The 20,572-nt window shown below is 37.4% G+C and overlaps 1 protein-coding gene across 4 annotated transcripts in view; it reads left to right on the forward strand.

Annotated features, from left to right (window-relative positions):
* The window catches only part of pde1cb (phosphodiesterase 1C, calmodulin-dependent b), a 97,135-nt gene that overhangs the window by 590 nt on the left and 75,973 nt on the right, over positions 1 to 20,572 (forward strand). For 2 of the 4 annotated variants that reach the window (XR_014530813.1, XM_083525283.1), the window contains exon 1: positions 12,141 to 12,596. The exons of 1 other annotated variant lie outside the window; for it this stretch is intronic. Coding sequence is in view for 2 of the 3 variants with exons in the window: in XM_083525283.1 (XP_083381409.1) it covers positions 12,512 to 12,596 (85 nt within the window). In the remaining variant the exon portion in view is untranslated. Of the gene's footprint in view, positions 1 to 12,140; positions 12,597 to 20,322; positions 20,360 to 20,572 lie in introns of those variants that run through there. One more of the 4 variants, XM_083525284.1, reaches the window with a different exon arrangement.

Raw genomic sequence — 20,572 nt, forward strand, 5'->3', positions numbered from 1 at the left:
GATAGAAACATAATTCTGTGGTCAGTTTTCAGTTCCAGTGTGTGTGTGTGTGTGTGTGTGTGTGTGTGTGCGTGCATCCGTTTTTTCCCCCACCAGAATTGTTTGTAAATAATATCTAAAGTGCATTAAGTAACAAAGTAACACGGCTGTGCGATATGATGATTTTGCATTATACCGTGATAAACAAGCTAACGATATTTTTGCCTGGGATATCGTGCATTTTGTGTACTTTTTAATATAATACTAAATGGTGGTGAACATGTATTTTTGTCAAAAGGTTTGTGGAAACCTGGTCTTTTAAGGGGTTTTGAGAGACACACATGCATTTTCCTTTTGTTTCTATACATCAAACTATGTCATTTAATGGAATTTACTTTGACCAAAAAAATATATAAATGTACAGGTTACACTTTATTTTTTTATAGAAAAATCCACCTGTAGCATGAACAACAGCTTCACACATTGTTCGCATCCTTTCTCCAAACCTGCCAGATGTTCTTTACTAGTAGGATTTGGGCGCTGTGACTGAGCAGGTCATTCTATGACAGATATCACTCTGCTCTCTATATAAAACGCTTACAGAGTTTGGACGTATGATTCGGTTCGGGTCGGGTTCAGTGAGTCGCAAACCAGACGGAATTGTATGTTGTTGAAGTATGGAATGGTTGCCATGTTGGTTCCTTTCACCCGGAATAATTCTCCATCTTTCCCTGCTCCAAAACAACAATTAAGAACCATTGAGCTTCCACCTCCATGTTTGACTGTAGGGATGAGACAGTCTTCTAACATCTGTTCTCCATCTTACACAAGTTCTTCTGTTATGTATGTATACTGTCTGTATGTGTTTTTTGAATATTCCATGTAGTCCCATTTTCTGTTAGAATCACCTCCACTTTATGGGAAGATGTTCCACTAGATTTTGTGGAGATTTGTGCTCATTTAACCACCAGGCTGTCAGTAAAGTCAGGTACCGATGTAGGTGAGGTGAGGAGGCCTAGAGTTACACTCAGCGTTCACATTCACTGTTCAATAGAGTTTTAGATCTTCCACACACTTCCGAACCGTGCAAAGCAGATCTTCATGGAACTGGCTTTTGTGCACAGGGGCATTGTCATGCTGGAACAGGTTTTTGTAGTTCAAGTAAAGGGAAAATTTCATGCAACTCCATCCACAGAGGTCCTACACAATTGCATGCATCTAATATTGTGGTACAGTTCGGGGAAAAACCACATATGGCTGGAAAAGTCAGGTGTCCCAATACTTTTGTCCATACAGTGTGCATTGTATAATATATTATCATCTGATCACCCAGTTCTAGTGCTCTCCTGCTTTGCATTTCTAATCATAATGCATCATAGCATGACGTTGCTATAAAGTGCTATAATGGATTATCATGAATTACATACAGATTGTCAGCTTTGGTTCTATACATTAGGGTCTGAGACGCTTCACAGCATCTCTGCTGACGATCCTGGGTGTAACAGCAGCCATGGTGCAGGCACTTGTGGAGGGGGAGGGAAAAAAAAGGCTTCACAGGAGCTCATTGTGGAACAATAAATAGGAAACGGATTGGGAAAAAAGGGACGCGTCGCTTTGAAGGCTGATTCTGCGCACGCGTGCTGCACGTCTCTAAAGTTGCAGAGAAAAAGCTCTTTGATGTTAGAATAACAGCTCGCTGATCACAGCAGCATCAGTCTCTGTACACGAGCCTGTATCAAAGACCCAGCAAACACACACGACGTGCTCGGACTTCCAATCGACCCGTGTCAGCACGGTGGGGTTCCAACATTAGTACTGGATTGTGTACAAAGTACAACACGATATCTGCCCCGGCGATGAAGATCCTCTAACGACAGACCCCCAATCGAAGAAAACCACTTTGTTTTGCTTCTGTGATTAGTGGAGCAAAACAGAAAATAGGTTCATGAGAATACACACACACAAAAAAAAAGCAGAAACCTTTGATCCAAGGAAAACTTTTATATTCTTCCAAATATAAAAAAGTAAACAAATATTGTTTAAACTTTAAATAATGAAACAATAAAAATCACATTGTTATATTTGATTTAAAATACGACAAAAAAAAAAATTAAAGTTGCATCAACTTTACATATTATTTTTTAATCAAAAAGATTTAAAACATTGCCTTAACTCATTTAAAATAATAATTAGTTGTATAAATAAAAAAATTGTGAACTATATAAAAAAAATTGATAATATAAATATATAAAAAATTATATTTTAATATAAACAGTTAAAAATTCTATAAAATAAATGTAAATTAATATATACATTTTATTAAAAAAGAAAAAAGAAAAAGAAAAACAATTTTGTTTATTTTGTTTATTTATTCAAATAAAAAATGTAGAAAAAAATTGTAAAAATAATTGTGTTAACTTTTTATTTCATTTTAAAAAATACAAATACATGCAAAAATGTTTATATATTTTTTAAATAATTTATATATAAAATATATTGCCCTGGCATTTATATATAATAAAAAAAGATTAAAAAAGATTTATTGTGTTAACTTTTCTTTCAATATAAATTTAATTATTGCATACATTTCTTTATTATTTTAGATTTGTTTTATATGTCTCTTAACAAAATTGTTTTCCAGTGGATATAAAAAAAAAAACTTCTGTGCATTGTTGATCCTTCTCCATCACATATATTTTATATGTCGAGCTTTCTCATGAGTGTGACTGTGTAAGTCTGTGGCATTTTTCTATTGGTTGCTTGAAGACGAGAGCCAGCACTCAGAACATCTGTATTTGTTGATATGAGACTAAACTGGATGTTCCATACGACCCTTTCTAAATATCGACTCATGATAAGATAGATTCCAATGTGTGCATGTGCAGTTTGTATGCTGTGCACGGTTAGACGTTCCTCTGGTACTTAATTGTGAGACATGGTGAGACATGATCTCGAGTCAAAGAGCAGAATTTAAGAGCTTCATACAGCTTCACTACTTTAGGAAAACGTGAAAAGATGCAAAAAGAATGAATTTGCCTTTACATAGGTATTTTTTGCCGCTTTCCACTGTAATTATCTGCCTGTATCTATAAATTCCACTGTTCCCTTTCAGTTTATAAAATAATTACAACTAAAGTTTGTTTCTCTCTTCCTTTTTTCCTTTATTATCTTCGTCCTGTTCACTGGGAGGCAGGTTCCACCTGTTTTGCACTCTTTCCATCCCCTTTCTTCCCTCACTCCGTCTCTCGCGTACATCCTGGCCCTCTCCTGTACTCACGCTTTCCTCCCCGCTCGCTCTCCAAAGGAAGTGCAGCCCCATGAGGGGGACGAAAATATCGCCTCCCGAGGCCCCTTGTTCCGCCGTTACCATGGCCATGGGCCGGTGACGACCCCTGCCGGGCTTCTCTCAGCTCCTTCACATGCAAACTGGCTCACCTCGACTCTCACCTGCTGCTCCACAGGGACTCGTGGGTAAGGGAGACACCAACCACGGCTAAGTCTTAACGAACGAGTTGGATGTTCTTCTAAAATAAGCGACAGCTCGTTTGGCTCATTAGATCACCTCTTATAGATCAGGTTAGAAATTTCTGAGTGTCACGATCGCTGATGTGTTCTGTTACACATAATAAAAATGTGCTGTCAAGGAGATCACGCACCACAACATTCAGATCTTCAATATACTAATATATTTCTTTCAATTCTTTTTTTTTAAAAGTAGTGCATAAACTTTTATATTAGTTTAGATTTATAGAAATTTTAACATAAAACATATATTGCACTAAGATTTATATTAGTTAAACTAAAAATATGCAAAATGATCGCATTAACTTTAAGATTAGTTAAATTCAAAAATATGCACTGTGTTAACTTTTTTATACTTTAAAATAAAAAGAGTAAAAGAAAAAAGAAATATAAAACTATATTGCATCCACTTTAATATTACTAAAATATAAACAAATGAAAATATAAATCTCACATATATGTTGCGCTACTTTTTCTTTATAAAAAAAAGAAATATAGAAATATATTTCATTATTATTTAAAATATAAAAATATAAAAATATATAAAAACAAATATTATTTATAATATGGAAAAATAGTGTCTTCAAATTTTATATAATGTAAAATTTATTAAAAATATTGCATACATTTTTTTTAAATATAAATAATAATAATAATAATAATAATAATAATAATAAAAAAAAACTATAATAGTATTTAAAATATAAAATAATTATCCTGATCCTAAATCTAATACTCTTGGTCAAAATCAGTTTTAAGGTCATAACAGGTTCATGGAGATCCTTGAGTCAAAACAGAGTCCGTAGAGTCAAAACAGAATTATTGGCACCCTTCATGAAATAAAATAATTTAAAACCATTCATAGGACTGATGTGCCATGTTCATTTAAAAAAAATGTTTCCAGTGAAATTCTGAATAAAATGTGAATGGCACACATTTATAGTATTTGACATTCATCAGCTCATCATCAGTAACCACCTTGGGTCAGTTTTGTGGTAGATCCAGAACCTAGAATATTAATCCACTTTAAAATTTCTCTTTCTTTTATGATTTAATGGTCGGTACTGTGAAAATAAAAATTGCTCTGAAGTGCTTCCTAGAACATCTATAAAGACCCTGATGAGGACAATAAACTTTCCTCCAAGCAAGAGGAGTCACACTCGGGTACATGAAGTAATGAAAAATAAAATTGGTTGCTTCTATTAGAATATTAAGAACTCCAGTATTCGACTGCAACAAAAAACCACTTTGACTCTGTTGCAGAAAAAGTTGAACAATAAGAAAAGTGGTAATTATTATTGAATTATATTATGATTTATACAACCCCAATTCACCAAACAAATGCTTCCATCCAGAAAACGTCTTTTTCAGGGAAGGTCTTACATATTTGAGCAAGACAATGCTAACTGCATACTGCGTATTCTACTATACCCTGCCTGCAGTCTAGACCTTTCACCATTTGAAAACATTTGGCGGATCATGAAATGAAAAACACAACAAAGAACACCCAGAACTGTCGAGCAGCTAGAATCCGGTATCAGACACATATGGGACAACAGTCCTCTCCCAAAACTTTAGCAAACGGTCTGCAGCCAGCAAAACGACCTTATTTTTTCTTTTCAATGATACCTTTTCTAATTTTAAACATTGTATATGTTTTCTATCTTCTCTTATCCCTAAAATTCGATTAGATTTTAAAATAGTTGCATTTTACATTACATCCCAATTTTTTTGGAATTAGGGTTGTAGTTTTGTTTGGCATAGTTTCTGTTTTTCTGACTAATGAATGCAGTTGTTGCATTATTTAGTGCATTTATTTGCAGAATATTTGCAATGTGAGAACCAAGACAAGGCCTAAAAATATACAAAAAATATAAAAAAAAAATGTCTTGCTAATTTGATTTGAAAAATAAATGTGTCTGACAAATGAAAATCAAGTCATTGGAATATATTACATGTGGGAAACGCCTCCTGCCTGCCAACTGTCAAAAGCTATTTCAGATTACATCAATAAATGCTTTCAATTATCTGCTTTTTTTCCCTAATGCATGAGCTATCAGTCACTTTTTATCCGGCTCAGTTCTGAAATGAGTTCCTGTGAATGCGGAACCAACGGTGAGGAGTCGAGGACTTCGAAAAACACGGCAATCAGAAAACGATTCTAATAATAAAGGAAATGGCGTGTGTACGTGGCGTTCAGAAACTGCGTAGGTTTGATCCTGATTGGAACAGACTCGGTTTCAGTAGGCGTTGTCACTTGCCGTGATTGCTTGTCGAGTGATTTGAGATGAAATCTGCAGAACGTCAGGTTCTATGAAACACACAGTAAAATCCTAAGACACTACCCCTGAAAGCAAAATGCGTTTTAAGGCATAATCTATAGAAAAGATATTCACAGTTTTATTTCGAAATCATTCAAATTTAGCAGCAGCTTTTTGTCCAAATCAATTCAGAGTTTGCATCCTGCCACTGGGAGTGTGTCTTACTCTTACTTACTTGGTCAAGATATATGTGTATATGCGACTGATTGTACTGGAAATTAGGCCGATTATTAGGCAGGAGCATCTGACTCACCAAACCCTGCATGTTCATTCGGCTCTTGCGTGAGGGAACATAACTGTCCAATACCACCAGGTGGCAATACTGTAAATATACTGTATAAAGCAAGCAGTGTTTACTCTGCCCGTGATCGTTACTTACGAACCCGTGAAGCTTCTTTCAATCTTGTCTCCTGAGTTATAAAAACAAGAGGAAGAATGACAACAAGCGTGTTCCGGGTTTTCTTCTCATTTCTTTCGCGTGTGCTAAATTGTCAATCGGAGTTCTCTTTCTTTTTCCGCTGCTGATTCAACATACAGAAATGGCTGAAAACAGCTGGCGTGGTCCGACCAGAGCCAACAGTGAGGAAACAAGACTAAAGCCGACCGAGGCTTAAAACCCCGACACAAACTGTCCGTCAGTATGGTGTGTCCCGGGCTTCATATCCATATACATTTGGAAAAAGATTGCCAGTAACTTTGTGGAACTGTATTGTTAGTGAGAGAGGCTTGTGTTGTTTCATAAATGTTTAAATTCAAGGAATTTTCTGTATCATATCTTAATTAACTGTTTGTGGGATGAAGCGGAGGAAAAATGAAAACCAGCCAAACAGATTGACCAAAAAAATCTGCAATTCACAAGAACCCATTTCTGCACCCACCATTTTGACGCCATTGCGCGAATGGCAGAAGGTGCTTGAGATGAAGCAAAAAGAATTCCAGGACACATTCCAGAAGTGGCAGGAATGCTGGGAGCGCTGTATTGCTGTGGAAGGTGATAGGGTATAAACGTAGATAAATAGTGTACTTTCTTGTAAACAGAGCTCCTCTAGAAACTTTCTCATAAAGCAGCCAATCACTTTAATATGCTATTATGAAATACGTCATCCTTCGGAATCATATCAAAGCTCTCAAACAATTTTTAAAGGTCTTCAAAGATCTCAATTTGACATGAGGTTTGATTGAAACTGCGTCCCAACTATTTCACCTTGAGAACCTTAAAGTGCCCTTGGCTTTGCCTTGTCTAACCTCAGACAACCCTTTTTAAGTGGAAGCACTCATGATGCCAGCGATTGGCAAAGCCATTGTGTTTCCTGTGCGCTGGAAACATCTCCGACATTACCTTAAATGTCCCTCTAATGAGGCCATACTCTGGGAATACACGCGCTCCCTGGCCGCTCGCACTCCCTTAATTACTTTGCCCTGTCTCCACGGAAACTGCCGAGAGGCACAAGGCGTAGCCGAAGACGCTCTCATGCTTTCCATTCGCACCTCGAGTTGGAGGAGACGTTAATGAGCTTGTGTATCCTCCAGTGTTTGCCATCAGAGTCAACACAGTGTCACATGGTTTTTATTGCTCCTTCAGGCTGAGGTGGTGTACGGAAGAGGAGACGAGGGGTGGATTGAAGGGGATTCCAAGGTGCGTCATGGTCTGATACGGATTATTAATGAACTGTTTTAGATCGGTCTAGTGGGTGATAATGCATAAAGTTTGTATTGATTGTTTGAGTGTCTTGTAGATGCACATTTTGGGAAAGCCCATGCTGTCTAAATTCATGTTGGACATTTAGGAAATGGCTTTCTGGTTTTGACTTTTCAAATACAGCTGCTTACAATGTTGCTTGAACTGATGTGTGGTGTTTTTTGGAATGTGAGTACAATACATTACAATGATGTGGTCCCACACTATTACCACCATAAAGTGTGTTATTTTTCTACCAGTTCCTCATGTACCACAGCAACCTGTCAACAATCCCCTTAAGACTTGAAGACGACTATTCCTGACCTTGGACTTGTTTTTGTACCCAGGTATATTTGTAGATTTGGAAGATCCAAAAAAAACAGGCATCTGTAATCTCTGCCCCTTAAACCGTAAACCTAATTTTAATCCTAGGACCTAACATTAATTCCTTACCCTCTGACAAACCTTAAACCCTAACCAAAAATCTTAACCCTAACCCAACTCTTAAGCCCTAACCCTAAATCCGAACCATAACCCTAATTCATAAAACTAACCCTTGACCAATAACAATTAAACTAATTCCTAATCTTCAACCCTAAACCCTGATCCTTAAACCCTATTCATAATTTCTAACATGAAGCCCTAACCTGAAATTGTAACTCTACCTCTAACCTTAAGCTCTTACCCTTATTTAAACCCCAACCCTAACTCCTAACCTTAAACACTAACCCTAACTCCTATCCCCTAAACCCTAATTCATAATCCTAACCCTTGACCCTTAAACCTTAACCCAATTCCTAATCCTAACCTTTAAGACCTAACCATAATGCTTAAAACCAATCCCAAATTTTTAATCATAACACCTAAACCCTTAAACCCAAGCCCTAATTGTAAGATCTAAACACAAACTTTAAACCATAATCATAATTTCTACCCCTGATCCTTAAGACCTAATCCTAATTTTTAAATTTAAACCCTAATTATAATTTCGAACATATTGCAAATCCTTTTTTCTTTTTATTCTACCTCTAACCTTGAGCCCTAGCGCTTATTTTAATCCTGAGCCCTTACCCTAACTCCTAACCTTAAGCTCTAAACCTTAACCCTAATTCTAACACTAAGTCCTAACCTTAATTCTTAAACCTACCCCAAACCTTAAACCCTAACTCCTAACCCCCTAATTCATAATCATAATAAACGTTGACCCTTAAAATTTAACCCAACTCCTAATCCCAGCCTTTAAATATAACCTAACTATATTTCCTAAGATTAAATTCTTATTTTTAACCATTACCCCTGCCCCTTAACACTAAACCCTACCCCAAACTAAAAGACCTCAAATATAATCCTTAAGGCATAACCCTTATTTTTAACCCTAACCTCAGATCCTTAAAACCTAATCCTAATTTCTCACCTTTAAACCTAATCCTAATTTTAAACATTAACCCTTGGTCTTTAAGACCCAACCCCAATTGCTAACCCCTATCCCCTAAGCCCTAACCCTAATTTCTCACCCTAACCCCTGACCCTTAAACCCTTACCCAATTAATAACCCTATCCCTAGCTTTAAGGCCTAAACCTAGTTCCTAAGCATAAACTCTGCCCCTTAATCTCATACCCTAATTGCTAAATCTACCTCTAACTTTAGGTTCTAACCCCAATTCCTAATCCCTATTTACTAACCTTAACCTGAACCCTGACCCTTAAACCTTAACCTTAATTCCTAACTCCAACACTTACCCATAACCCCTAACCTTCAAACCTTTATATAGAGGGTGTATACATAATAGAGAGGAATGAATCTGGTTTGCACACACTGCTTTAATGTCTCTCCCTCCTCATTCAGCTTCAGCTGTCTCACTCATTGCGCAGGCTCTGAACTATATCGAAAAGAAGAACAGTGCTTTGTTATCTATCGGTTCGGGTTTTTTTCCCCTCCCGTTAATCCGACTCTCCATCTCCATCCCAGATAAAAACCTCGAGCTGTTGCCTGGTGACAGACATCTACTGCAAAAAACAACTGGGCAAATAACACAGCTGTCTAAAAGAACTGGTGCGCGCATAAAAGCGGGGTGACGACAGAATGCTCTGGTTTGTGATAAAATTGTATTATTTTCTTTGATTTGTGATATGGGGAGCTACAACACTGCAAGTTGGCCAGTCAAGCTTCGGGTTTTCCAGAACGAGAGAGAGAGTGAGGGAGACGGAGAGATAGACAGAGTTTAAAAACAAAAAGTTTTATCGTTTCTTCAACTTTCACCTGGAGTCCGAAGTTGCCGTTGTATTATTGTTTGGAGAAACAAACTGTTCAGATGCCGAAAGTGTGTAAAGCTGTTATTAATGCTAATGGAGGATTTTTCAATAAGAATAAAATTGTAGCTCTGTACTTTTATATATTTGTTTGGACAACGTAAACTTATATACCGTTACATTTCTCAGTTTGTTGCATAGAAACAAAAGAAAAATGCATTTGTCTCTCAAAAAAACCCTAAAAGACGTGGTGTCTCCACACTGTAAACTTCATAATGTACTCGTAGTTAGCAATTGCAATGAAAATGACTATGTTCTCTGGCTTATTTAAATTCTTTGAATGTTAAGCTATTAGCTAAAATGAAGATTAGCTTGTAGGTTCCTGGGCTTATACACAGCACATGTTACTTAGCATGTGAACTTCCTGGCTAATAAACTTCATAATATTTTGTCCATTAGCTAGTTTCCTGGTTACTTAATTAGTTCTCATAAATATTTAAGGTTTATAAACTTCACAATACATTATTCATTATAGCTATGTTCCACAAGATTAGCTGGCTAAGAAACTGCATGTTATTTGTTAGCTATAATCATACTATTAGCTTGTTGGTTATCTGGCTAATAAACCTCTTAGTATGTTAAGCGAACAGTTAGCTAAAATAATACTGTACATTATACAGTGTACATTATAAGTTAGCTATTTTTATGAAGATTAGTTTTGACATTCTCTGGCTAAGAAACTGCATGTTATTTGCTAAAATCTTTAGCATTAATTTGATGGTTCTTTTGATACTATGCATATTTTTGTTTTTTTTACATTAATGTTAATGTTTATACCGTTAGATTGCTTAGTTTGTTGCATAGAAACAAAAGGAACATGCAACTTTAAAAGACCAGGTGTCTCCACATTTTTTTGATAAGCATTGTATATAGGTTTTATTTATTTAAGAAATCACATTTTTGACATAATTTCAAAGTCTATATATTCTTAATAATTGAAATTTGAAAGGATGTGTTAAATTATTATGCTATTCTATTGCCATTATATTAGCAGTCGAATGAAATGGTCTGATGATGATGACGATATATCGCCGAACAGCAGTACTTTTCATGTATCGTTAGTTTGAGGGTTATGGGATTACTTGGCAACCTGACGCTTCCCGTTACCGCTTACGTTATATTATCTTTAAACTGTTGTTCCTTTCGTCGAAAAAACTGTGCTGAAGACTTTTTCCTGTAAAAGTTCTACAACAGGAAATTAATCGATACCTTCTGACCAATCAGATTCGAGAATTTCTCAGGTTTGAAATATGACATTATTTACCGCTTTGGGTGAAGAAAGAAATTTACTTCGAACACATTTTCTCCAGGGACGGCGTCTTCCAGGTCTCAGAATTTATAAGTGCGCAGATTCAACTGGTGCATTAACAGGTTTCCCATGTGTGTTTGTGTGGGTGTGTGTGGGTGTGTGTTTGTGTGTGTGTGTGTGTGTGTGTGTGTGTGTGTGTGTGTGTGTGTGTGTGTGTGTGTGTGTGTAAATTTTCTCGCCATGGTCTCCAGACAATGATCTGACACCCACACACACACACAAACACACACACACACACAAACACACACACACACACACACACACACACACACACACACACACACACACACACACACACACACACACACACAAAAAATCTGTTTGTTTTTTTTTGTTTCAAGTTTTCTGGTTTAAGTGGAGAAAGTATCAAAGCAAAATAAAAGCACAGCATTTAATTGTCTGTCTGTCTGTCTGTCTGTCTGTCTGTCTGTCTGTCTGTCTGTCTGTCTGTCTGTCTGTCTGTCTGTCTGTCTGTCTGTCTGTCTGTCTGTCTGTCTGTCTATTTGCAAGTCTGCCTGGCTGTCTGTTTGCCTGTCAGTCTTTCTGTCTCCTTGCCAGTTTGCCTGACTGTCTTTCTGACTCTCTGCTTGTCTGTCTGGTTTATCTTCCTGTCTCACTGCCTGTCCATCTCTCAGGCTGTCTTTCTGTCTTTCTGCCTGTCTCTCTTTTTCTTTGTTCTCTTTGTCTCTCTGCCTGTCTGTATTGTTGTCGCTCTGCTTGTGTCTCTGTTTGCCTGGGTGTCTATCCAGTCTGTCTGTCTGTCTGTCTGTCTGTCTGTCTGTCTGTCTGTCTGTCTGTCTGTCTGTCTGTCTGTCTCTCTCTCTCTCTCTCTCTCTCTCTCTCTCTGAAAGTCTGCCTGGTTGTCTTTCTGTCTCTCTCTTTTCATCGTAAGTCAAAAATGACAGCCTTTGTGTTGGCAATTGAAACACAAATGAAACAAAAATTACACAGTCTGCCATTATCTGGGGAAATAGGCATAATTCAGAACAATGCTGTGTGTGTGTCTGTGTGTGTAAGTAACAGAAAGTGTGATACACAAAGAGAGAAGAAAAGAGAGAGTGAGAGAGAAAGAGAATAATGTAGAGAGTGTGAGGCAAGGCCAGCACTGAGAGAGGAAGGAGGTGGATTACGGAGGAGGAGGAGGATGAGAGAGAGAGAGAGAGAGAGAGAGAGAGAGAGAGAGAGAGACAGAGAAAGAAAAGAAAGCTGCCTCTACAAAACTTCACCCCGAAGGTCTCACACACACACGGCAACCCTCTGGCACCTCTGGCAGACGCTCCACTCCGCATCACAGCGCTGTCTGTGGTGCGTGAGCGTGTAAATTAGTGTGAAGCCTGAGCTTGCAGAGCTTCGACACTGGCCTGAGGGAGAGGAGAGAGGAGGAAGGAGGGAATGACGGAGCACAGCGGCAGGAAACAGGGACTTAAGAAAGGGAGGAGTGCGACGTTCAGCATCGATGGATTCAGCTTCACTATCGGTAAGAGTCATGAAGAGAGAGAGAGAGAGAGCAAAAGAGAGAGAGAGAGAGAGCGAAAGAGAGAGAGAGAGAAACAGAGTGAGTTAAACCAATAAACAGATAGTAAAAGAAACAGTGTGGAAAAAAGAGAGTAAGATAAACAGATTGAGAAACAATGAGAGAAAAATGGAAAAAATGAGAGACAGAGTAAGAATAACAGAGTGAGAGAAACAGTGTGAGAATCAATGAGAGAAAAAGAGATGAAGTGAGCGACAGTGAGAGAAAAAGAGTTAATGTGAGAGACAGAGTGAGAGATAGAGTAAAAGAAACAGAGTGAGAAACAATGAGGGAAAAATATAAAAAATGAGAGACAGAGTGAGAATAACAGTGTGAGACTCGATGAGAAAAAAAGAGATAAAGTGAGAGAAACAGAGCGAGAGTAACCGAGTGAGAGACAGTGAGAGAAAAAAGATTGTAAATCTGGATTTGAAAAAGAAAAAAAAAAAAACCTATAAAAGGATAAAGTGAGCAATCAATAATTGAAATTTCCACATTAATATAAAACTGATTTAAATTAATGTGTGTAAATGACATTTTTGTTGTTTTGTGATATATTCTGCAATGAGTATTTGTTTGGAACAAGAAGAATAACAAAAATAACAACAAATATAATAATAATAATAATAATAATAATAATAATAATAATAACAAATTAATGTGATTTATTTATTTACGTATCGATGTATTATCAGAAGTAGAACTACTACTAGATTTGCTCGTTTTCTTTTGTTTATTTGTTCGATTATATTTCGACCAATGCAAAAGTAATGGCACTCACTCTATTCTTCAAATTCCTTTATTAAATATTGTCTTGTCTATATTTGTCCTATATTTGTCTGTTGTATCAGTTTGTCCTGAGAATATTTTTCCCAAATTAAACTTTTTTGTTTATTTAATCCAACATGTATTTTATTCAGTAAGGGACTGTATTTCAGCCGACACACCGTTTAAGAATATTTTCCCACACAGTCAGTAGAAATGGATTACTGCATTTCCTTAGGAAACCGTATCCATCTGAGAACTGATGCAGGCGTTTTAAATTTTTTATTTATTTACACGACGTCGCTATACCATACTTTCGATACATTGCGAATGCTTCTGTATAATGCAAAATTTATGAATACATTTTTGATGTTGGTCAAACCAATTTTCTTAAATAATGTACGCCTGCATGATATGCAAACTGTTCATAGTTCATTAGTCAAAACCGAAAGCTTGGAAAACATCTTTTTCATGCGAACCTACACCATCGGCTGCTCTCGCACGACTTTTTTAATCACCCGTTCTTCTGCCCACGCAAACACTGAGACCGGTCACAGCGCTGCCAACCACTGTAATGTGCAGATAAAAGTGGTAGAGAAGCTCGCTTTACCTTTTAACTATGACCCGTGTGCCACAGTGGTTTTATGAAACAGTGTGACGTTTTAGCAGCTGAATTTAAGCAGCGTGTTTTTTTTTGTTTTTTTTCGTTAAATTGTGACTTTTGTGATACAGCAGTTTTTCTAGGAATCGTGGCTGGAAAGTAAATTTTTATCTACATGCCAGATGTGTTCAGAGATCATGTTTTCTAATTGGTTCAGCCATACAGTATGTACATGATGTAAGCTACTAGAGAAGGGCCTATCTATCTATCTATCTATCTATCTATCTATCTATCTATCTATCTATCTATCTATCTATCTATCTGTCTGTCTGTCTGTCTGTCTGTCTGTCTGTCTGTCTGTCTGTCTGTCTGTCTGTCTGTCTGTCTGTCTGTCTGTCTGTCTATCTATCTATCTATCTATCTATCTATCTATCTATCTATCTATCTATCTATCTAAATACACACTGTTTTGGCCTGTTTTGGGCTTGAACAAGTGCACTGAAGTCAGGATGAACATCTGAGGTGGATATGCGAAGGACAGCGCACAAATGTTCATGACTGAGAGAGGATCTGGATCTGGATTTGAATCTGGATATCTCTACATTCTGCATCAATTTTTCTTTTTTTAACGTTAGTTGACATATTTGAGTGCACATATCACTGTTACACCTTCACTATGAACTTACACGGGCAGGTCATTTGTGCTCATTTACCCACAAATAATAGTCAGGTACTGATCTAGATGAGGTGAGGAGGCAAATGGTGCAGTCAGCAGTCATATTCATCCCAAATAATAAAAAAATAGGGTTGAGAGTCAGAGCTTTATAGCAGGAGATCTTCCCCTCCAAGCCATTTAAAGCGTATCTTTATGGAGATGGCTTTGTGCATATCGTCATGTTGGACGAGTTTTGGGTCTCCTAGTACAAAGTGAAGGGAAAATTTCCCAATTTCCCAAAGACGTCCCATACAATTTGTTTGTGTTAACAATTTGGGGAAAAACCACATATTGGCTGGAGAAGTCAGATGTCTTAACATTAATGTCTATATAATTTGTACCAGGTGGCATCATAAAGATTCGAGGCTAGTTTTGTAGCACACCAACAAATAGCAGCACAAGGCCGCACGCACAGTCACAGGTAACACCGACCTTCATAAGTCAGTGTGCTAAAGACGTCGTCATGTGCACATCAGGAGCTGTGCAACTGGTGCTCTTCTGACCACATGCATTACCACATCTGCGATCTCATCCTGGTCAACAAGAAACAACATGAAACGGGGCAAATCTGCCACAGAGACATTTGAGCAGACATACGTTTGACACACTGCGATGCCGCAACGTGCAAGATGACGAGAGATCAGGAAGGCTGCACAACCCACATGATCTCATTTCTTTGGCTCCTGCGGGCTTCACCCTCTTCCCGAAGATGACGATCCACCTCATATATGTAACCCATGTTGACTTGTGCTTTTCATGTGCATGAAAACACTATTTCTGCTTCTATACTGTATAACTTGATTATTTATCCTGGGAAATATTTATTTAAATAAGGGCATTATTAATGATATAACATATTCGGCATCATAGCATGACTTTTTTTCATAACATCAGGTTACAGTCTGTCTAAATGTTAGCTAAAAGCTAATATTCTAATAATGATCAGTATCTAGCCACTGAAACTAATTTTTTCATTTAAATATCTTTTTCCACCCCAAATGCAATGGGTTATAGGAGTATTATGTGTATTCTGGGATGAAGTTTGGGTCAGTTCCACTTGTTTTCTTGGCTTTTGGATTTCAATTGTTTGTTTCTTTTCTAAAAAGAGAATTTGACCAGGCTTGCTGGATTCACCAGAAGATGCTGCATGTTTTCTTTGTCCAGTTTACACTCCTGAGTTAAAACCGCTTTAAATATCCAAAACCTGGAACAGAGGCAGGACGAGCTTGCCAAGTTCCTACTCGAGGTAGCGATAAAGCTCCTGTTATCACGTCGCTGATGAATCCTCGTATTTGATTCGTTGAGAAGACCTGACCATTTTTCCACCTGCAACGCAAATCACACGTTTCAGTATATTAATACACTCCTTCTACTACTTTATCATATCCATAGAAACAAGCTGTTTATTCGTACAGCGATTCTCCACTTTATCTAAGTCTTACAATGAAAATCAACAATGAAAACATATAAGCGCTCTTATGGTGAATGTTTATTTTAATCGGAAATGTGTATTTTACATTTTATGAAAGCAGCCTTGAAATGTCAATGCTTTGGAACAGGAGTTTAACATCACAGCAAAATCTTATTTTTAAGATTATTTTATTTTATTTGTTACCTTATGTTGCTAAAAGTTAGATCTGACAGCAAATAGGAAAGAAAGAAAGAAAGAAAGAAAGAAAGAAAGAAAGAAAGAAAGAAAGAAAGAAAGAAAGAAAGAAAGAAAGAAAGAAAGAAAGAAAGAAAGAAAGAAAGATTCTTGAAAGCACGGCTTCAGATGCCTCAGAGCAGGGGGTCGAAGAGTCAAGGAAAAATTTTGTTACCGCATCCAAAGACATTCTTTTTAATGATGTGCCTCCAGCTTCGTGGTAACAGTTTGGGAAGCAGCACATATGGCTTGAAAAGTGTCTGAATACTTTTGTTCATATTGTGTAAGAGTGTGTGTGTATGTATGTCAGAGCATTTAGTCTTTGAATGTGTTGAAGAATGTAACTCTAATTATTATTATTACTTTTTTTGTTTTCTTGGGGGATTTTTCTAACCATAAGGCAACCTCACTATGGCAACTGGTGGCTCGCAGAATGAGAAGTGCCAGACCTTTTGATCGCACACATCTCTCCTGAACTTGGCATTGAGGAAACAAAAAACAAAGCGGTTTGTAAAGTGAGAGAAAAAGACAGAGAGAGAGAGAGAGAGAGAGAGAGAGAGAGAGAAAGAGAGAGAGAGAGAGAGAGAGAAACAAAGAGAGAGACATAGAGTGAGAGAGACAGCAAGAAAGAGACAGAGACAGCGAGATAGAGACAGAGAGGGACAGACAGAAAGACAACGCTAGAAAGACAGAGAAAGACAGAGAAAGACAGAGATAGAAGTACATTTTAAAAACTTGTATTATAGTTATTATATATATATATATATATATGTGGCTTTTGTACTGAATTTATTGAGAGGATGTGTTGTACAGTTTGATGACCCATGTGTGTGTGTGTGTGTGTGTGTGTGTACACGATCGATTTGGATTCACACTTCCCCCGTTAACACAGTGTGGCATTTTCGAACAGCTGACCGTCGCCATGGTAACGGGGAGGGCCCACTCCGCTGGGTTTAGCCGAGCGTGCTGAGCTCCTACTCATGAAGCGTCCTCATCGGGGCGGACAGGCCAGAGACAAGGCTGCAAGGTCTCCGCTACATTCTTTTCTAATAAACTCCTCTGTGCTCGATTGTCAAAACGAATGTGAAAATGAAGGAGAAAGTTGTTTGTAACACCGAATTGAAGAAACCGTGTCTTTACGCATTAAATGACGCTTCTCACTATTAGAATACTCAATGAAATTAATAAGTGTTTAGTATAAAACTGAGTAAATTCGAAGGAAGACGCATAATGATCGTGCTGTATTGTATTTAAGGAGAAAGGAGAAGCTTTGCCTGCATTGCTCATACAGTTTCCAGAGTCCTGAGCTTCTTTTTTTGCCAGATTTTCTTCTTGGAGATAAGAAACATGGGGAGTTTTTAACCAGGAATTTTTTTCCTTCACAGGAACCGTTGTTCTTTTCCTTTCTCTCAGTAAATTTTCGACTTTAGATTTTTGTTTGTTTTGCATCATTATCATCATGGGACCAAACACAAGACTCAACATGCACAGGATTTGAGATATTAAGAACTAGAGGTTACCGATTTTACCGAAACCGAAAGCTAGGTTGGATCGTACTCGCCGATAGTCTTACATAAAAAAAACACTCTATGTAAAAAAGTATTTTATTACAGGAATAAAAAAAAAAAAGGAGTATTGAGTTTGGAAATTTGCTACTTGAAATAAATGATTGTATGAATTCTATTAATAAATATTGAGGAAATAAATGACATGCATTCAAACTTAAACAAAATGTAACACTCCAAATAAACATTAACAATGAGATCCAGAATGAATAAACAGCAAGTGGCATCAGTGATTTGCCTCTAGAGGCCGCTCTCATACAGTTTAACGCAACCCGGAAAAACTATCGGCATGGATTTTTGCCAATAGACGATAGTTCCAGCAATCAACTATCGGGGCTGATTAAACAACAAAACCGATAGTTGATTGCTGGGACTATGATCCTAACTTGACATTACAGTGGACCATGGCACCTAGCATGACAGTTGAGGAATAAGGGCCTTGCTCAAGGGCCCAACAGTGAAAGCTGAGTGGTGCTGGATTTTGAAATTGTGACCTTCCAAGCTCAATGCCTTAACCACTGAGCTACCAACAAGAGCACACCCTTAAGGGTTGCAATCCTGACATACACACTATACAAAGAGTCTGTATTTGTGTATATTTGTGGTGTAAAGAGATTTTTCATAATGTTTCAAAGACCGTTTCCGGCACATAAAAAAAATAAGTTGTCTAATGATTTTATTTCTCACAATTTCGACTTTTTTAGCCATTCAGGCAGCGTCACCCCCTCTGTAGTGCCAGAAAGCTTTACATATTGAAAATTAACTACACCACAATCAATAGACCGTTCTGTAAAACAATAAATAAAATCATAATGGATTATTTTAGTTAGTGTTTTCACAAACTGCTCTCTTTTGTACCTGGACAGAGAAAACGCAGCCATTGTAGCATGAGCTCCTGTCTGCTATGTACATATTACATTCTAATTTTAAAGCAGGAGCAGACGGGATAGCTCCGCTACATCTTTGTTGTTAGAAATAAAGTCGGAATTGTGAGAAATAAAGTCGGAATTGCGAGAAATAAAGTCGGAATTGTAAGAAGTAAAGTCAGAATTGCAAGAAGAAAAGTCGGAATTGCAAGAGAAAAGTCATAAGCACAAAAAATAAAGTCGGACTTGCAAGACAAAAGGTTGGCAATGCGGGAAAAATGTTGGAATTGTGAAAAAATAAAGTTGGAATTACGAGAAATAAAGTTGGAATTTGGGAATGTTTTTTTTTTTTTTTATGTAGCGTAAACAGGCTTCCATAGTCATGCGTTAATCAGTCGGTATACAAAAAGCCGTGGTCAAAGTTTTAACTTTGCACTTTCTGCTGATTTCTCTGAATTGCTTAATTCAGAAACTCTACGCCATCCAGGAAACTTTTGGAACGTGTCCTGACTGAAAACAAAATGCACCTTAAATGCAACACTTTGGTAATTTAGTTTTTTTGGAACAAGGTATTTGGGTGACTACTGCATTTTATATAATAAAGGATAAAAGAATACAGAACAATATACACTATTTGGACAAAAGTATTGGGACACCTGACTTTTCCAGCCAGATGTTGTTTTAGCCAAACTGTTACCACAAAGTTGGAGGCACCCAATTGTACAGTATGTCAAATTTGCCTGTGAACTACGAGACCCAAAAGTGTTTCAGCATGACAAAATGCCTGTATACAAAACCAGCTCCTTGAAGATATGGTTTACATGGATTAGAAGTGTGTGGAAGATCTTGAGGGGCCTGCTATAAAGCCCTATTGAGCAATAAATGTGAATGCTGACTGCACCCCAGGCCTCTTTACCTCACCTACATCAGTACCTGACTTTACTAAGACTTTTGTTTCTGAATAAATCGCCACAAATCTCCACAAAACCTAGTGGAACATCTTCTCAGAAAAATGGAGGTCATTATGACAGCAAACAAGAACTAAATATGGAAAAGGATGCTCAAAACGCACAAACCAAACTGTTTTTCTTTGTATCTTTGCAAAAGTTACTGGCACTGGAGACTCCTTCCATAATTAACAAAATGATCATAAACCTTATTACATTAAAATGCATTTTTTTGTAATTTTTGTATAGCAGCTCATTTTTCATCTCTGTATCATCACCGACTGTGTGCTTCTGCTGCAGAAAGTTGCTCTGAACGACCTGTTGCTACAGCAACCAAAATACTACAACACAAGTTTTAATTAGTACAAATCCGGCAGCCGGATTTGCCTCATCGGAGCCACGGTTACAGAGATACAGTTCATCAACGCCTTTTCTTCTTTCTTCTTTTCTTTTCTTCAGTTCATCAACGCTTCTTTTTTTTCTATAAAGCGTAAAAAAAGAAAAGAAAAGAAAAACGCACCTTTAATGTAGTTGAGCTACATTTCTGTAACCTCTGTGACTTTTCTTGTCGAAAGCGTTTTTTCCACTAATGATGTAGGGGATGAAGCTGCGTGGGTTTGATAGTGTGTGTGCGGTTGGAAAGGGGTCCGATTTAAAGCGGTGTCGTGCAGCGATTTCTGCATGTCGCCTTTTAATGAATTGCTTTTATGAAACGTGAAGCTTTGTGGAAACACACACATACACACACTGCATAAACGTGTATGTGTCATGATACCAACACACATTTCTGTTTTTTTCAACACATCTTTTTTCGACTTTTGATGCCTCTTTAATGC

The sequence above is a fragment of the Silurus aristotelis genome (genome assembly GCF_946808225.1).
Source record: "Silurus aristotelis genome assembly, chromosome: 22".
NCBI lineage: Eukaryota > Metazoa > Chordata > Actinopteri > Siluriformes > Siluridae > Silurus > Silurus aristotelis.